Here is a 17,028-nt window from a genome sequence, read left to right as displayed (position 1 = left end):
TGATTGGTGGGGATTAGTGAATAGAAAGCAGCCGTGGTGTGCCGCCATACACTATTGACGACCTTGATATCCAAAACATACAAAATCGAAAAATTTCGTGCTTCTGTTGAAGAGCGCGAAATTTAAGTTACGACTGAAATAACTCTGGTTTGGGGCAAATGTTGACCCTTTTTGCAAATCTTGTCTCGGAGAACTCGCATCAAGGAACAAATTTAGTAGTAAAATCAAAAGCGCTGTGCTGTTCTTCAGAAGAATACCCAACTTATAGTTGAAAAAGCCCTAACAGATAACATCGATAAAGCTACCACCACACATGAAGTTCTTTTCACGTTCACCTGTTCGTTACCGTTTTGTCCTTTGAGCAGCAAACAGATTTCTCCGGAGCGAAGATACAGTCGGAAATTTGTCTTTGGATATGTACGACCAAGTGCTCAGTTTCTACTGGTTATAGCTTCAAGAGATGCCGCGAGAAACATTGGCTAGATTGTCAAAGCCTGGCTAAAACATGCCTAGATTTAAAATCTACGCACGGGGAAGCATACAGTTACATGAAAACAGACCGGATACAGGTAGATGAGGGTGTTTAGTTCTTAGATGCATAGATTTATAAGAACACAGCTCTACAAATTACAGAACCTTGCTTTACAAAATATGGTTATAAAAGATGTATACGATTATGTCATTTACGTCTTCACTGAAAATTCATCTGTGGAAAGACAAGCTTTCGAAAGTAATAGTTTTTAACAAAATACACCAACTTGGATTAAAAATATTTGCTGCAGTGAGTTTGAAATTAACGAGTGTCTTAATATGCTTGATTGTATCATTAAGGTGTTTTTCAATTGGGTGTCGAAAGAAATCCGGGGTTATTTTGGTTTTGCTTTACATCGGCCTGTAATTGGTTTAGAAGACTCTCGCCATGCTCTAAACCAATCAGATGCAGGCCAAAAACCAATCGTTACTTGGTCGCATGCGTTTCCCGCTTTTGGTAGTTTGCTGTTTTACTCAAAGTCCTCATTGGCTAATGGTGACGTTAACCTTTGTTATGATTGGCTGTTATGATTACTTGGTTTTTGGTTTTTTCAACAGTGATTTGATAACTACTCCATCAAGCGTCAATGTACTGATCATCTTCATGGGCAAGTTATTGTCACGGTTTCGTCAGTAGACAAGTTGCACGAGAAATAAGCTTGTGCAGCCCATCCATCAGTAAAACGGTAACTAGTTTTCGTTGCAAAAAATGCGAGGTAGAAGCAATCTGTGTCAGAGCCCCGCAAGGAAGCGGATTTGGGTCGGAACCAAACCTCACTCGTTTTTTCACTCAGCCATTACCATGGCACTACTATCGCTTTGAACGCCTGGAATAGGCTACGTCTACGATAATTCAATACGCTACAAAATTTACAAACCTTGTGTTGGCTAGACTTAAACTTTACATTCTGTATTATTGACAACTTTTTTAGCTTGTGTAATTCATAATCAAGATAATGAAGACCGCGATCATTTGATTTCATACTATTGACAGATATGTCGAAACTGTAAGCTAACGGACCATATAAACAGATGAATCAGTGAAATCGAATCTTCAAGAAAAAGAAGATTGACTTCAATTTTCGGGTATCATCAGTGCAAAAAAATGTTCAATTTTGTTTCCCATTATGTATTTCAGCAACTCAGTGAGAGTTGTGTTCCATCAAGCTTTGCTACACTGTCCCTTTAACACACCGGTAATAACAATCAATTTAGATTTTCAAGGGTGAGATTTTCAAAAACTGTGATGGGTCCACTACGTGACTTTGTTACTCGCATTATCCTGACGTTGAGACGGTTTACTTACATCTACCTTCAATTTTCTTGGTTCTCCATAAATCCTTTGTTCTGTTGAATGTCTAGAATTCCTTTGGTTTCGGTTTTATGATAATCAATGAAAAAAATTGTGTTTAATTCTAAAATTCTCATATAAAATCTTCATTCTGTAAATAAGACCCATTATTAGTTGTAATACAGAGCTCCACACCAGAAAAGATAATCGTAGTTCAGCTAGTTCAACCGCCATATTCAGGTCTATAGGGTACACATCTCAGCGTCCATTAAAATAATCTTTATAATAAAAATTTCCATTCATGAACTGCAGCAAGCACCGGGCTGAGAATTTTCAGGTTCTTCTGATCCAATCCCGGGGTTAAATCCATCTTGGGTGGTGGACATGGCATTCTAGAAAGCAAGAAGTGACAAAGGCAACTTAAGAAAGCTCAAAACGCCCCTGATTTGATGGACCAATAATAACACAGGCCCCTTTTAGCGCTGCAGGACGCGCATTTTTCCGACCGAGGAAAGATTTGAGACAATTTGGGAGACAGCTTGTTCTCATTATTAGTGCAGACCCCTTATAGAACTCTCGCCAGCTTGTTTTTCATCGTAAGACTCAAACTTTCTCAGGGCTACGAAATGTTTCTGGTTGCAGCGTTAGTAACGAGAGCCTACTGACAGGCTATGCAACTTGGTACCAGAAAAAAAGAAAAAAAAAAAAAAAAAAAAAAGAAGGAAGGAAAGAAAGAAAATGAGAAGAAAAAAGAAGGAAGGAAAGAAAGAAAATGAGAAGAAAAAAGAAAGAAAAATGTCCAATTATTTCTTGATAAATTGAAATCATTTTTTTAGCTCTGATCACGGTACAAATTTCTTTGAAATATTTGAAAAAAACCAAGTCCAATTTTAATCGAATTTCATTTTCAGGGACAAACAGCTCAAAAATCAAATAAATTTGTCAAAAAACGTACGAGTGAGCGCAGCGCATGAGTGAGTTTATTTTATGCATCGCATCGAATGAATAAAAATGGTTCAAGTAATTCCCATGGTATGATGTTTTCAGTTCATACATACTGAGATTTTTTCTAACTGACCTACACATTTCGCGACGCGAGAAAACCTGTCTAACCGCTCCTCTGGAGCACAAATACCGCGTGATATTTGTACTCGTCTTAGCTTGGGCGTTATTTGTACTCTACGGAGTGTAGTTGGATAATAAGTCATTTCACCATACTGTCGTACAAAAAAGTACATTCACCCATTTTGAGAAATGGCTACAGGCTTACCTGGCAGTTCGCCTATACCTATTCAAACCCCCGGGAATAGCGAGACACTGCCGGGGTTGGGTGTCTTGCTGAACTTAACACAGCACATAACCCGATCAAGTCTCGAAAGCCCGGTCTCTTGCTTCGGAGACCAGCGCACTGACCCTTAGCGAGTGCGCAGTCTTAAACCATACGTAAATTATAAAGGTAATAGAGAGATTTAGCACTGCGTTTACGCGAAACGGCAAACGTCAGCAAGCCCTTTTACGTTTCACGTAAAATAGCGTGAACTCTGCTGCTTTAGCTAAGTCATGGTGATTTGAGAGCGCTCTCTTTCCGGCAATTAACTTCTACTTTGTGAGGGAAAAAGTGAAGAAAATCTCGCGTTCACGGAAAACGCGAAATAGGTTACTTTCACGCAGACACGGCAAAGAGCAACTGGCAAACGGGAAAAAAAAATGGCGGGAACAACGAGGTCACGTGGTCACTCTTGCCGTTAACGTTTCACCTGAACGCGGTGCTAAATCTCTCTTATAACTAACCCGTCTTTCTCTGGATTCTTTAATCTGTCTTGCAACGGCCATAAAAGCCTAAAATGAAAACAACCGTCACGTCGTTGAGCTTCAAAGCTAGTCTGTTCCAGGCACTCAGTAAAACGAAGAGCTATAGTAAACAGCGCGAAGATAGCGGAGGAGTAAAGCAACGGGAAATTTTGGGTCGGGTAGCATAAAAAACTCTGTCTACGCGACTCGACCCAAAACCTCCCTCGTTTTCGCTCTGCTGCTGCTTCCACGCCGTTAACTATTTCTTTGCGTTTTTTATTTTTATTTTATTTTTTTTAATTTTATGAACTCCTGGAATAGGCTACTGTAAAACTAAAACAACGAGAGAAACACATAACCTCCATGCGCAATTGCATTTGAGCCTTTTCGTGTATCCTTTGAAATAAAGTTTCGTTTTAGTTGTCCTTCCGAGTGAATTTCCAGTGTTGGCGAGTGGATCACGCCTTAAAAAGACTTAATGATTATCAGCAAAAAGTTGCAATATGATTCAAGTGGAGAAAACAGGACTGTGATCCACAGATCACCCATAAGGAAGACTACCCATAGGAAGATCCTAGACTAACGTCTTGCGGGTTAGCTTTTGTGCATCGTTTTAACTCAGTGTTGTAAGATCACCTTCATATCCGGAACTGGATTAATATAAAGTTTTTTTCCCACATCTTTCGTCGAAACCGTACGGTTTCTTCAAAAACAAGAACCTAGACGATGCCTACTGTGCAACTTAAAAGCGAGGGCATAGAAGGAGGAAAACGAAACGCTATAAAAAAGTAAAATGAGTAAATTTTCGATTCTTCCTTACCTCTGTAACACCTTGCCCTGTCCGTGCACTGGTTTCGAAAAATTCTAGATAATAGCCTTCGGTTTCCTGAAATGAATTATTTTTAAGTCTTTAATTCGACTAAGAAAATGTATAAACCTCAAATTCCATAGATTAAATCACTGATCGTTGTATAGCCAGTGGCCGTCTAGATCTTATGCAGTAACTTCCTTTCTTTTTTTAGTTCAATCTAAAATTGTGACATCTTGTTATTTGATGATAACTTTATTAATTATTTCGAGAATCATCAAGATAAAAAATTTGCTGGCATCGCAGCAATGAAGACCACGGGAAGACTAGTTACCAGTTTCTCGAACGAAAATTGTTGACACATTCGACTGACACCAAGCTCCACCCTTGACTCTGATGATAACTTTCTCTCAGGTAGGCGAAAAGTCTGACTCCGCAGCTAGCTACAAAAAACAGTCTTTTTCTGGACTTCTTTCACCCGGACGTTTATAGAAACGATACTGATAGTAACGGTTGAGATAACGATCATGGCAGCGAAAGCACGGACAACGACAGTAAAGACAATCACAGCGACGTCAAAGCACGGACAACGACAGTGATAACGATCACGGCAAACATAAAGTAACGTTGGCGAAGACAACGAATAACGTTAACGATTTTCAAGGCTCCATAGACATGTTCATGAAACTTCTATGTGCATCAATACCAAATTCTTAAACTGACTGTGAAAACATATAGGCTGGTGAACATCGGTAGTTTACAGGTGATTAATTGAAGAATTTTAGGAGATTAAGACATATTTCATCGAGGGGCTGATTTTCTAAGGGCCCATTCAATGGTCTTGGGTTGCCCTGAAAAAGATGAACTTGTGTCTTACTGATTTTCCCCTGCTGGTTTCTATGACTCTTTCATCTTCAGCATCCAGTTTGTTACCAACTAGAACTTTACAGACATCTGGTGAAGCATTCTTAACAAAAATATACAAAAAAATTGGGATCACTTTTCGGCAGCAAGTACTCATCGTCATGCAAAACTTTTTGTTATTGTTTAACATTATAAATTCACCATATGATTGAATGGAAATAGGGATGAATAAGAGTTTTGTATGAATAAAGTAGATCTTCTAAGACATTAAAAAAAATAGAGAGTTGTTCCATTATTTTTATTGTAACTAGGATTTATCAATTTTTTAACCATTGCTAAAGTGCTTGTATGTTTGACTTATACACAGAAAGACTAACTGGCTTTAAATGAGAGCTTTATAACATAACTGTGGGGTATTTGTTAAGGCTGTGTAAGAAGATCTTATAAAGAGTAAGGATTATTCATTGACAGACAGTGACAGCATGCGGACGAAGAACTTTGATGATCTGGAGGAGCACCCTGTATAGAGAGGCCACCAGCAATGCAATGAAATTAAATTTATTTCTAAGTGTTTTGACTAAAAAAAACACTGACCAAAAAAGCACTAACTGATGATGCAGACAAATTTTACTTACATCTTGAATGTTCTGTAACCACTGTGATATGTGTTTGAATGAGTCCTCCGTAGTTATATCATAAACTAAAATAATTCCCTGAAATTGAAAAGGTTACATCATATTGAATTTCGTTTTACCACAGGAAAGGATTTATATTCATTTACTTATTCCAATTTAACTGCCTCAAATAAAATCAGAGAGCAGATTATCTTTCAGTCACTAACCAGATTTCCACAGATGAATTTTTAAATGGTATCCATTATCTTTCATTCAAATCTAGAATCTTAATGTAGACCAGATAATTTTTACTCATCTGTAACATACACTTACTTTATAATGACAACCCTAGGAAATGTTTAGTTACAACATGAAAGTTGCTCAACCAAATTTTTATTTCACCTTTCCTTCATGTCTTTTTTCCCTGCTTAAATGGAATTTGGGGAAAATGAGGAATATTAATTGAGAAATATAACTAAATTTTTCCTAGTGTTCAATTGGCTCATATTTTGTCAAATTACATGCTCAGCCCAATTACAAGCAAGAAAATTTATTTCATGGATTATAAGCATTAATATTAATTCTAATTAATACCATTGCTCCCCTGTAATATGCACTGGTTAGTGTTCTGAATCGCTCTTGGCCAGCTGTGTCCCTTCAAAGCAAAAAAGGAAAAAGAAAAAAAAACAAAATAAGACAGAAAAAAAAAAAATGTGAGGCAAAGCACCAGATAAAATCAACAATAGCATTAAAAAAAAAAAAAACATGCTGAGAGCATCCTTTGGCAAAATTATTTGAAACAGATTAGGTTAATGATGAATTAACACAGCATAATTATGCATGATGTACAGCACATCAAAAACAATTTTCTGCTGACAGTTACCAAAAAATTTAATGCATGCAGAATAGTTTCAGTATAAATTTCCTGCCTCAGTCCTTCCACTAAAAATCAAAATAAGTAAAGGCTGCTTCTGTATGGATTAAGGTCAGTGAATGTAGCATTGCATGTAATATTAATTATTAAGGCCTCATTAGGATAAAAGATAAATAAAAAGACAATTGATTATTGCCCAATCTTTAATAATTAACATTTGTAAAGATTGGCTTATTTGCTTTGACAGAAAGCATAGATTTGGAAGTATGTACTTTGTATCTTACGCCATTATTTTTTCATGGTTTTGGAATTTATCATCCGTCTCTTTTTGTGCTTGTTGGTTTAGGAAATTTACCAGCAAAGAACTAAAGAACTGAAAGCGTAAATATCATGAATCCCTGTTTTTACGAACAGTTTGGGCATTTATAAAATTTGCTTACATAAAAATAAAATTAAAATATTTGAATGTAAATCCCTTAGCTACCTCTTTGAGAGAAAATTAATATTGCACATTGTAGACAAGATGTACTTCATAAAGCAGATCAGCTTTAAGAGATTTCATAGTTTTTTTGCACCTACCATATTTGAAGTCGTATTTTAGTACCATCTAAATCCATAACTCGGCTTCTACAGTCGATACCTGTCACAAGAAGGTATCAAAGTTAGCTGATATAATCTACAAGTTCCATTACATTGACGTATTCAATCTTGCAAATTAACCATTTTGTATCATTTGTGACATGTTATGTAAATGATGACGATTAATGAGCTCAATTTCCCCACAAAAAAAAGCTAGTGGCTATGAAAGTGGAATCTAATATTTTGAAAGACTGTCACATCTTAAAATAATATTCAAAATCGAACAGAAGTATAAACAAGAATATACTTGTGTCCAATACGAACTTTGACTACTTAGCAGAGAAGTTTGACAAAATTATGCCCTCCAATAATTTTACATCATTTAACTAGTAAAAATTAGCAGGGATCATTAAAAGCTGGTTATTAAACTCATCGTTTTGCAAAGCAAAGTTGGAGCTTCAACTCCTAAAGCCGGTAATATACGGTATAACCATCTCGACAACTCAAGTGTAAACTGCAATATATCATTCCTATAAATAATGATATATTTTCATATTGATTTGGAGCTTAAAACGCCGATATTACATTTAGTTCAGTATTTACAACGTATTTTGAGTATACTTGAGCTGAAGAGCGAAAATAATAGCCTTAAAAATTGAGCATGTTCATGTTTACGTGACACGGACTGCGAGAGAGTACGATCGATTGCGGAAAATCCATTGAGACTTGTTGAAACAACATACCGATCGTTGAGATGTAGGAATCAGAAAATACATCCTCGATGAATCTAAAGATCAGACAGGTTTTACCAACACCGCTGTCTCCCAGGATAAGAATTTTGTAAGTCGCTTCATAATCTTTCTCGCCCATAACGTTGCTTATAATATTTGAGGCAGTTTACATGAAATCGATAACGGATAACGGAAGTGTCTTGTGCGAAGAAAGCAGGACGGAGCGAAGAGCCTGGGAAAGAACTCGCGCCATGTTCTCACGCTTATGTATATGGCCTGGCTACCCACTGTGTGTCTATTACGTCTGCGCAGTCGGGGTCTTTTTGCCACGCCTGCCCAGTTCAATAGTCGGAAAGTCAGAAGAGATCAGCAGTTTGCTTCATCGTAGTACTGGAATGGCTAAGACGTATGATTTTCTCTTCAAGTTATTACTGATTGGGGATTCAGGTGTTGGAAAGACTTGTGTGCTGTTCCGATTTTCCGAGGATGCCTTCAATTCAACGTTTATTTCCACCATAGGTCGGTGATCTTATAAATTCGCGAAGCCTTCCAACACTGTTTGGCGATTGCTTTGGAATTTTATTCGATTCTCTTTTTTTGGGCCTCCTGAATACTATGCATTTAAGAGTTCTTTTGTGTGGTTTCAGGCATCGACTTTAAGATAAGGACAATAGAATTAGATGGGAAGAAGATAAAGCTTCAAATATGGTGAGTGATAATTCTGCAAGGGCAAGTAAATCATCTCATGCTCGCCACTAGGTTGCATCCTCCACTTCGCGCAAATTCTTAGGCAGAATCGAAGCCATTGCTCATTTCCTTATGAATTGTTATTTGTGCAAGCGACACCATAATTCTTAATTACTTGAAGCAGTTAACCGCTGTTTAGTAACCTGGCAGCATTTCTGAATACTGAGGCCAAGTCGCAATGCCGATTTTGGACTTATTTCAAATCAGTATTTCACGCCATTATTAAATTTTACGGTCCCTTCAAATTTGTTCGGGTTCGGTACTGCAGTAAAGTTTGTCGTCAACTATTGATTAAGGAGATGTGCAGATATAGTTTGTTACAGATTCATTTCGTTCGCTGACACATTGCATAGAGGTTCAAAAGTTGTTTTTGTAGTTAAGAAATGGCTGGAGATAGTAACATGACTTTTCAGTTTTTCTATTTTGATCTGTAAATGTTGCTAGAAAGTTTAAATAAACCAAAAGTAAGTTTAGCTCTAGGGATGTGTTTTCACAGTGCTTTTAGTAAATCATGATCAGACTTCAAATGATTTTGATCTGTACATTTGTGGTAGCAGCACTCCATTAGTCACAATTTTATTTTTATCCTCTGGAAAAAAAAAAAAAGTATGTGATGGTAATGAACCTTCAATTCTACATTCACTATTTGATAAAATTTTCAGGGGGTATAATAAGACAATCCTTTGTTCTTCTCTGTGTGTATTTGTTTAAGTTCACACAAACAAAGTACTTTAAAGGAATTTTTGTCAGTCCCTAAATCTTATCTGTTAACTGCTGCTGTGGTTTTTACTACACATCACTGTGTATAGATCTCAGTGCTATATACAATGTTTGTTTTGTCACCAAACACATCTGATTACAATTGGCACTACCATAAAGAAGGTTCACCCTCATTAGGAGCCATGTATTGCTTACAGCACTAAAGACTGTGATGGACACTCTCTTTGCATATCAAGTTAGGGCTTGTTTTATAAGAAATTCCTCCATATTCTAGGGCTGTGGTCTACCAGCACCCAGTGTCCCCTGGCACTTTACTTTTGCTCTTGAGCGACTCAGGAATCTTAGTTTTTTCATAAAAAGCATATGCTGGGCACCCTGGATTTCACAGTTTCAGAGCACTGGGCTCCATTCAGTTTTTCTTAGAGCATAGTCTTGTATTCTCTTTAACACCATACTTTTTGAGGAATAACAGTCATGATACGTATGGCTCAGCACTATTTAATCAAGTTTAAGGCAAAGCTAATGGACATGAAACTTAGGAAACTTGAAAATTTTGCAATTGTCTGTAGAATATTCTGGAGATTAACCTATTGATGTCCAGTGTGCCGGTAAGCGCCCATGTGGAACCACACCCTTTCTACACCCTGTGACGTCATCACTTTTAACCCCGGAGCACGACTTGGAGCACGACTTTGAGCACGTACTTAAACAGGTTGATAATATCTTACAAACGATACCAGAGTGAGCGCAATTGAGCAAAGGAGATTGGAGAAATAGCCAAAAAACCATGTAACTGTGACCTGAAAATCTGCACGAAAATCTAGTTCCATTACCCACCTACCTTTCTGAGCATGTGGTTTGAAAATAATGAGTAGTTTCCTAAAAAATCTCTACACCAAAATGAAGCCTACTAAATTTCCAGCAAGTGAGGAGAAACTTCAGGCAAAGAAAGGGGAAGAAAAGTGCAGGAGAAAGAGAGAAAAGTAAAAGTTGTAAGTGGGGCATTACTTTTCAACCCAAAAACTTGAAATTTTGCTTTCTGCGCGTACCTGAGATTTTCAGGTCGCCATTTTGCATTTGGATTGAAAAGCCGTCGAGAATAAAAGCTGTCAATGGGCTTGTGGTAAGTTTGGGCTTTTAAAACTACAACAGTGACCTGAAATCTGCTTGACTAGGTCAAAGGTAAAACGGAAAGTCTGGTTCTTATTTCATATTGATAGTTCAAACCATTCATGTTGACTATATTTTGAAAAATGATAACAAAGGAAATGGGAACTAAGACAGTAAGAGAATCTGCTTTTAGGCTTGACCAAATCATTTTCTTTGAGGCAGTGGCATTATTGAAGATTTTTTCTTGCACATTTCCTTGGCTTTCAGGGACACTGCTGGACAGGAGAGGTTCCGAACTATCACCACCGCTTACTACCGTGGTGCCATGGTAAGAAGAATGCTAAATTTGCTTATGAATTATTCAACAACAATTAGTTCAGATTGTTTTCTTACTCAGAAGTGGTCAGCCTAGACAACCACCACAAACCGTATAGTATTTATCTGTTATGAAAAGGCAATGCCTATAGAGGTTTTGCACAGCAGCTATGTTGCATGGCAGGAACAATAGATTATTTTTCCTATGGGAAAAAATCTTCTTTCTTATGCAAAATATTTTCATTGTTCCTGCCATGCAAAACCTCTATTTGCTGAATGAAACACAGATCCTTCTTCATTTGTTTATCAATGTTTAGGGAATCATGCTTGTTTATGATATTACCAATGACAAATCTTTTGAGAACATCAAGAACTGGATCAGAAATATCGAAGAGGTTAGTACTGCATTTGAATTGTGATGTACATTTGCATTTTCCCAAAATGAAACTGTACAAGTCATGTAGGTGTTTTCACTGTTATGGAATGTTCCTTTCTTGTTGTTACCCTTAATGGGTATCAACTAACTCTGTTGGTTTATTTTCCAGCATGCATCTTCTGATGTGGAGAAAATGGTTCTGGGAAACAAATGTGATATGGAGGACAGAAGATTAGTCACAAAAGAAAGAGGAACGCAGGTAACTGAGCAGGAGACAATTGCGCTAATTATTGCGTGTGAACAGGAGACAATTGCATTAATCAGTGGGATATGGCGTTCATTAGAATTTTTTGCACTACGTGATCCTTTTGTGCTATTTGCGATCGACCATTTTCATATTATATTAGTTATAGTTTAGCATTTTGTTCGTATTAAGGTTTTTTTCATTCCTCAGAGAGTGTGGTTCACTTAAGGTTTGGTCTTGTAATCGAGTGAAATAGAATAAAATGTTTTCTCTGGTAAACAGTAACCATGTCTGTACAGTGTTTAAAGGGAAGCCTGGTTAAGTTAAACACAAGTCACTGCCGGTACCCAGTGCCAAGTTTTCAACAGAAGTATCTGTGACAATTATTTTCTGAAGGTGGCAATTCTAAAAGTTAACATCATAATTTACTCAAGACTGATCTATTGTATTAATTTATGTTTTTCCGCTTCCCTTGTCCTCATGTAGATGAATAATATGCACAGTTTGCTTGTTACAATGCATTTTTTCTAAGCTCTGTTGAAATTTTTTTGTCCTCTTTGTGTAGTTGGCCACAGAATATGGTATAAAATTCATGGAGACGAGTGCAAAAGCTAGTATCAATGTAGAAGAGGTATGCTAGTATAATTGTGCCAATGTACATTCTATAAACAAAATTGGGTACTCCACACCACAGAGGACCTTGAAAAGTTAATACTCCAGAATCTTCACAATTTCTATCTGTGTTGTCAAAGAGTTCATAATGAAATCAGGGACTTACAAAATTATCGGATTTCAAAGAGTTAACTACTCATCTGAAAATTGTCTTCATCGTACTTAACATTTGTGCATTGGTAAGTGGAGGTTGAGTGTCTGAAACATCCAGGAGCTTCCACTTTTGGCAGCCAGCTCCTAGATGGAGACTTTTCTCTCATGGCTGGCAAATCCTGGCAACCCAGCCATGAGCCCCTACACAAGAAAGGGAGCAGGCACCTGTCACATTGAATAAACAATGGAAAGAGGGAGGGAATGGGTGGGAAAAACTGCCCAGGAACGCTGCAAGTACATGCCCAAAGCACATGCAAGAACAAATCAAACCAAGAGCACATGGAATTCCAACGCATGCGCATATGCAAACAAACCACTAACTTCTAGGGAACGCTGATGCTCTTTGTTGTTATCTCTGTTAAATTGCATTTCACTTGACCTAGAGTAGTGGTAGTAGTAGTAAAACTTTATTAAAAGTGTCAAGAGCTGTCTAGCTTGGGAAAAATCCCTTACTAATTTGGGGACACTAAAAAAGAAAAAAGACTAGGAGTTGTTTACAGTAGTATAGTTATATATTAAAACTAAGAGAAAATGTATAGTTAACTAGTTAGGGATTTGTAATAAAAATGTATAAAATTCAAGAGGAGCAGAGGCTACAGCATGTGCAGCCATCATCCAAGAGCTCACTTATACTGAGTTGGCGTATCTTACCTTTGAACGACTTGAGGGTCTTGACCTCCCTTATACTCTTGGGTAATTTTGTCCATAGCCTGGGCCCTAGAAATCTAATGAGTGTTTGCCATAAGTGACAGTTTCATACCTGGGTATAGAGAAATCAGCTTGCCTCAAATTGTAATTACTATTGTGTACTTTAAAGATGTTACTTACACATGCAGGACACAGTTTATGCTTTGCTTTGTACATGAGGATGCACAGGTCCTGCAAGCACCTATTTTGTAGAGTGGGTAAATCTGCCCTCTCTAATAACTGTTCGTAACTAGAATTATAGTTCTTGAAAACCACCCTAAGTCCTCTTTCTTGTAGTCTTTCAAGCTTTTGAGTGTTGCTCAATTTGCAAAAGTGCCACACTAGGTGACACTTGAAATACCATCTTTTAAAACTCTTAACACTGGCTAATTTATAAAATCAACTCACTTGAAGAAACCCAATTATCTTGCAACCCCTAGGTAATCAAATTTGTAAATGCTAGGTTATTCTCTGAGCATTATGTGCAATACAAACATTACTAACAATGTTACTCACTGCTTTTGTTTCCATAGGCTTTTTTCACACTTGCTAGAGATATAAAACTAAAAATGGACAAAAAACTGGTAAGTTTGTTTTATAAAATCAGTAGAACTTTGGTGTCATGGAATTACCTTTACATAATATCTACTTGTGTTTTGAATTTATTTGAAACTATATTTTGTTCTTCCATGACAATTGTGATTGTTGTAATGTTTTGGTTTGTAGGAGCAAACAAGTCCACAAGCAACATCAACAATTAGTGTCACACAACAAAGTAAACAGTCCAAAGGATTCTTCCGCTGCACGTTATTGTAGGATGTTTTATAATTCTGCAAGCAAGAATTTGGCTCTATCATAGTTAAAACGATAGTACCTGTGTCCAGAATATGTATTTGAATTGATGGATCAGGTTAAAAAAAAAGTGATGACACTGTGTGGAAGAGATTACATTATTTTCATATAGTGGGAGTTTTATTGGGTATTTAACCGGCTTTGGTCTTTCCCCTTACTCAATGTCACAACTGCCTAGTGCATATCAAAATCAATGTCTGCCTTCTGAGATATGTATTTTATTTTTGTGACACTCTCTCTTTAGATGTATCTTTCCTCATGTGGCACAATTTTTGTTCTGTTTTCTGAAGATTTTTTTATGTTATTGGCAATACTACTTGTATCTATGTGGTATCTATCCTTATTTTAAGCTAACTTAAGCATTGGAAAATAACTGGAAAATTTTTATATCCTTTTATTCTTAATAGTAGTTCTGATTTGTGAATGTGAAGTCTGGAATTTTATGTAGAGAGTTACAACATAAGAAACAAGAGAGGCCAGAAGGAGTGAGTGATACCCGACTAACCCATTGATCTGTCAGATTTAAATGCATGGATTAAAGACAAAGAAACTGCTTATGACTGTGTGTGACAGCAGTTGTCTGTGGAACATTTTGCAAATGGACATGAGCACATGTAGATGAAATTTCATCTTTTCTGGATTGAGTTTTTATTTTAATAACTGTGGGTTGATGGCCCTCTATAACTCTTTCACACTCAAGATCTCAATTATTAAATTCTCCTTACTTTCTGCCATTCAATTCATATGATGTTAGTTTGGAGAATTAGGTATTGGATCAACTTGATCTCCTCATTGATCTTTTTCTTTATTCTCCTCACTTGTGTGCTTCATATATTGTATGGATGCTGAAAGAAGAAACTATGCCTTGATCACTCGGAGAGTCAAAGGTTTAATATTTAGTGCAAAGTCAAAATGAAATTATACAGTAGAAGTTAGAGAGGGTCAAAATAATCCACTCAAAATTGAAAATATGGAAAACAAGTTGGGATATCAGGTTGTTGTTATGATTTTAAAGTACACTTTATTTGCCTACCTGTGCTACAAATATTAGGGACCTTAAGCAAACCACAACAGCAATGATGACATGGAAAAACAAAAGATTTAATTAGCAGAACAATAAAAGCTCAGCACATGTGTTTTAAAACATAGTATATTTCTTAGCCATCCATTGCAAAACAACAATGTGAAATCACCAAAATTTGCACTGTCTGTGAACTGAAGCTGTGACAGCAAATTATTTTAATTTCCATTTGGAAGTCAATGCTCTTTTTAAACATTATTTTGAAGTTAAGGTGTGGCACTGTATGAGACAGTCAACACATGCAGCCATTTTTGAAATTCTAATTAAAAGTAGAAATTCGTTTTTTGCCATCTTGACTGCTTAAGGTCCCTATTAATACTAGAATGCTGCAGCATGGGCTTTCTTGATATGTTCAGCTTGTATAATGTACCCCAAGGTATCAGAATAGTAAAAATGAACCAAAGATTCAAGCTGCTTAAAATAAATTCTCCCTAATGGATGGGATATTACCAGGGAAGGACATGCAGATAAAACTACCCACTAATTTTTCATTTCAAATGCTCTCCTTTGGTGCATAAAAAAATGTTATCTAATTATTTTGTTTAAAACAATGTAAATTTTAAGGTTACAAGTTATTGGAGGAATTGGCATTGATTATATAGCCACTAGAGTAAATGAACTGTTGGCAATAGTTCACAATCACTGCAGTGGAGGTGAATACTGGTGCATATCACAGGGCCATGAACTGGCGAGATAAATATCCCCTCTTTTCAATAACGACAGGTGAACATTTGTTCTAGTATATACCACACAATACAAAAAATTAGTTTGTTTCTTTTAGTTTACTAAAATATGGATTGGAAATAAAACAGTTGACAAGTGATTTTGTCTCAGCTAGTCAGAGATGAATAGTGCTTTCTATTCACTTTTAAAGTAGCCATCAGCATGTGTGAAAAGCACCATTCACCTTTGTGGTATATACTAATTTCAGCAACAGTTTAAACACTAAACACTTTGTATTCCATATTTTTGCTTCATATGATTTCCTTTTCTTTATATGAAAAATGTATAAATGACTCCATTGATTTACACATTTTGGTCAAAATAGCTTGTTGAGGTTAGCATACAAGGAGAGAAACTGCACCAACAAGTCTCTTTAACAGTTCATAACTTCTTGCAGACAAGTGAAGTTCCTGCATGTAGCTTCGGTAGCAGGTGCTCAGTTAAATAGGGAGTGTTTGGTGATTCAGTGGGACAAAAAAGAAAGAGGTTGTGTGCTTAAGTCTCGTGTATTTGCTCTTTCATGGCATTTTGCTTGTACTATTGCTTAGCACCTACTACACAGGCGACACTTCTCTCTATTTTAACCAAGGCTGAAAGTGGAGGACAAGTTAGGAAGAAGTATAGTAACACTTTGTTTGATAGCATGGATTAGAAAATAGAGTGAAATGAAATTAAAATACATGCTTCTTTGTGGTTGCCTTTGTGTCCTAAAACCTTCCATAATTAAAGTAGAATTTTATTGTACTGAAAGACATGCTTTGCAAAGGACATTATTTAATAGGTCATGCAAAAGAAAGAGTTGAAAGGACTTTTCACCTTGTATGCAGTGACCCTCACAGCTGAATCTAACATCTCTCTCATTGTTTCTGGATAATGATTTCAAGAATATTTCAAAGAGCAATGATTAAGCTATTTCAAATTTCTCTCTTCCAGGCCTTAGAATTGGAACTGCATATCATGTAATGTGTAACTGGGATTCTTAGGATCTAGATATATACTTTTTAACTTTCCTTACTAAAGTGTGTTTGTGAAGAATGTAAGCATTATTCTTCACTTAGATGTATCTGCTTTTTAGCCAAATAGTTTCTTAGTTTTCTCTTTAATATGATCTAAGCGACTAACTTGCCCTGTTTCATCAATATTAACCAGAACTCAAAAACAATTTGTTTAGTTTCAAATGTATGAGTTCATTAATGCCAAGTTAAAGTTTAAAGAACAATAAACAAAATACCAATCTTGTTTACCATTTATTATTGGTTGAATGT

The 17,028-nt window shown here is 36.5% G+C and overlaps 2 protein-coding genes across 2 annotated transcripts; one reads left to right on the top strand and one right to left on the bottom strand.

Annotated features, from left to right (window-relative positions):
* Nucleotides 1-564: 564 nt before the first annotated feature.
* LOC111324647 (ras-related protein Rab-8A) lies at nucleotides 565-8,293 on the bottom strand. Its single transcript, XM_022928258.2, has 8 exons — nucleotides 8,096-8,293; nucleotides 7,353-7,413; nucleotides 6,494-6,554; nucleotides 5,921-5,998; nucleotides 5,299-5,388; nucleotides 4,434-4,499; nucleotides 3,614-3,661; nucleotides 565-2,214 (listed from the first exon to the last, which is right to left on the bottom strand). The coding sequence occupies exons 1-8, from the start codon at nucleotides 8,220-8,222 to the stop codon at nucleotides 2,122-2,124; spliced, it is 624 nt and encodes a 207-aa protein (XP_022783993.1). The 5' UTR covers nucleotides 8,223-8,293; the 3' UTR covers nucleotides 565-2,121.
* A 114-nt stretch (nucleotides 8,294-8,407) lies between these two features.
* On the top strand, nucleotides 8,408-17,002 carry LOC111324648 (ras-related protein Rab-8A). Its single transcript, XM_022928259.2, has 8 exons — nucleotides 8,408-8,602; nucleotides 8,731-8,791; nucleotides 10,928-10,988; nucleotides 11,293-11,370; nucleotides 11,521-11,610; nucleotides 12,161-12,226; nucleotides 13,641-13,691; nucleotides 13,834-17,002. Exons 1-8 carry the CDS (start codon nucleotides 8,479-8,481, stop codon nucleotides 13,921-13,923), a joined length of 621 nt encoding a protein of 206 aa, XP_022783994.1. The 5' UTR covers nucleotides 8,408-8,478; the 3' UTR covers nucleotides 13,924-17,002.
* Nucleotides 17,003-17,028: the final 26 nt, after the last annotated feature.

The sequence above is a fragment of the Stylophora pistillata genome, chromosome 1 (assembly GCF_964205215.1).
Source record: "Stylophora pistillata chromosome 1, jaStyPist1.2, whole genome shotgun sequence".
Classification (NCBI taxonomy): Eukaryota; Metazoa; Cnidaria; class Anthozoa; order Scleractinia; family Pocilloporidae; genus Stylophora; species Stylophora pistillata.
Note: the sequence above shows the minus strand (reverse complement) of the source record. Positions and strands in the feature narration are given on the sequence as shown.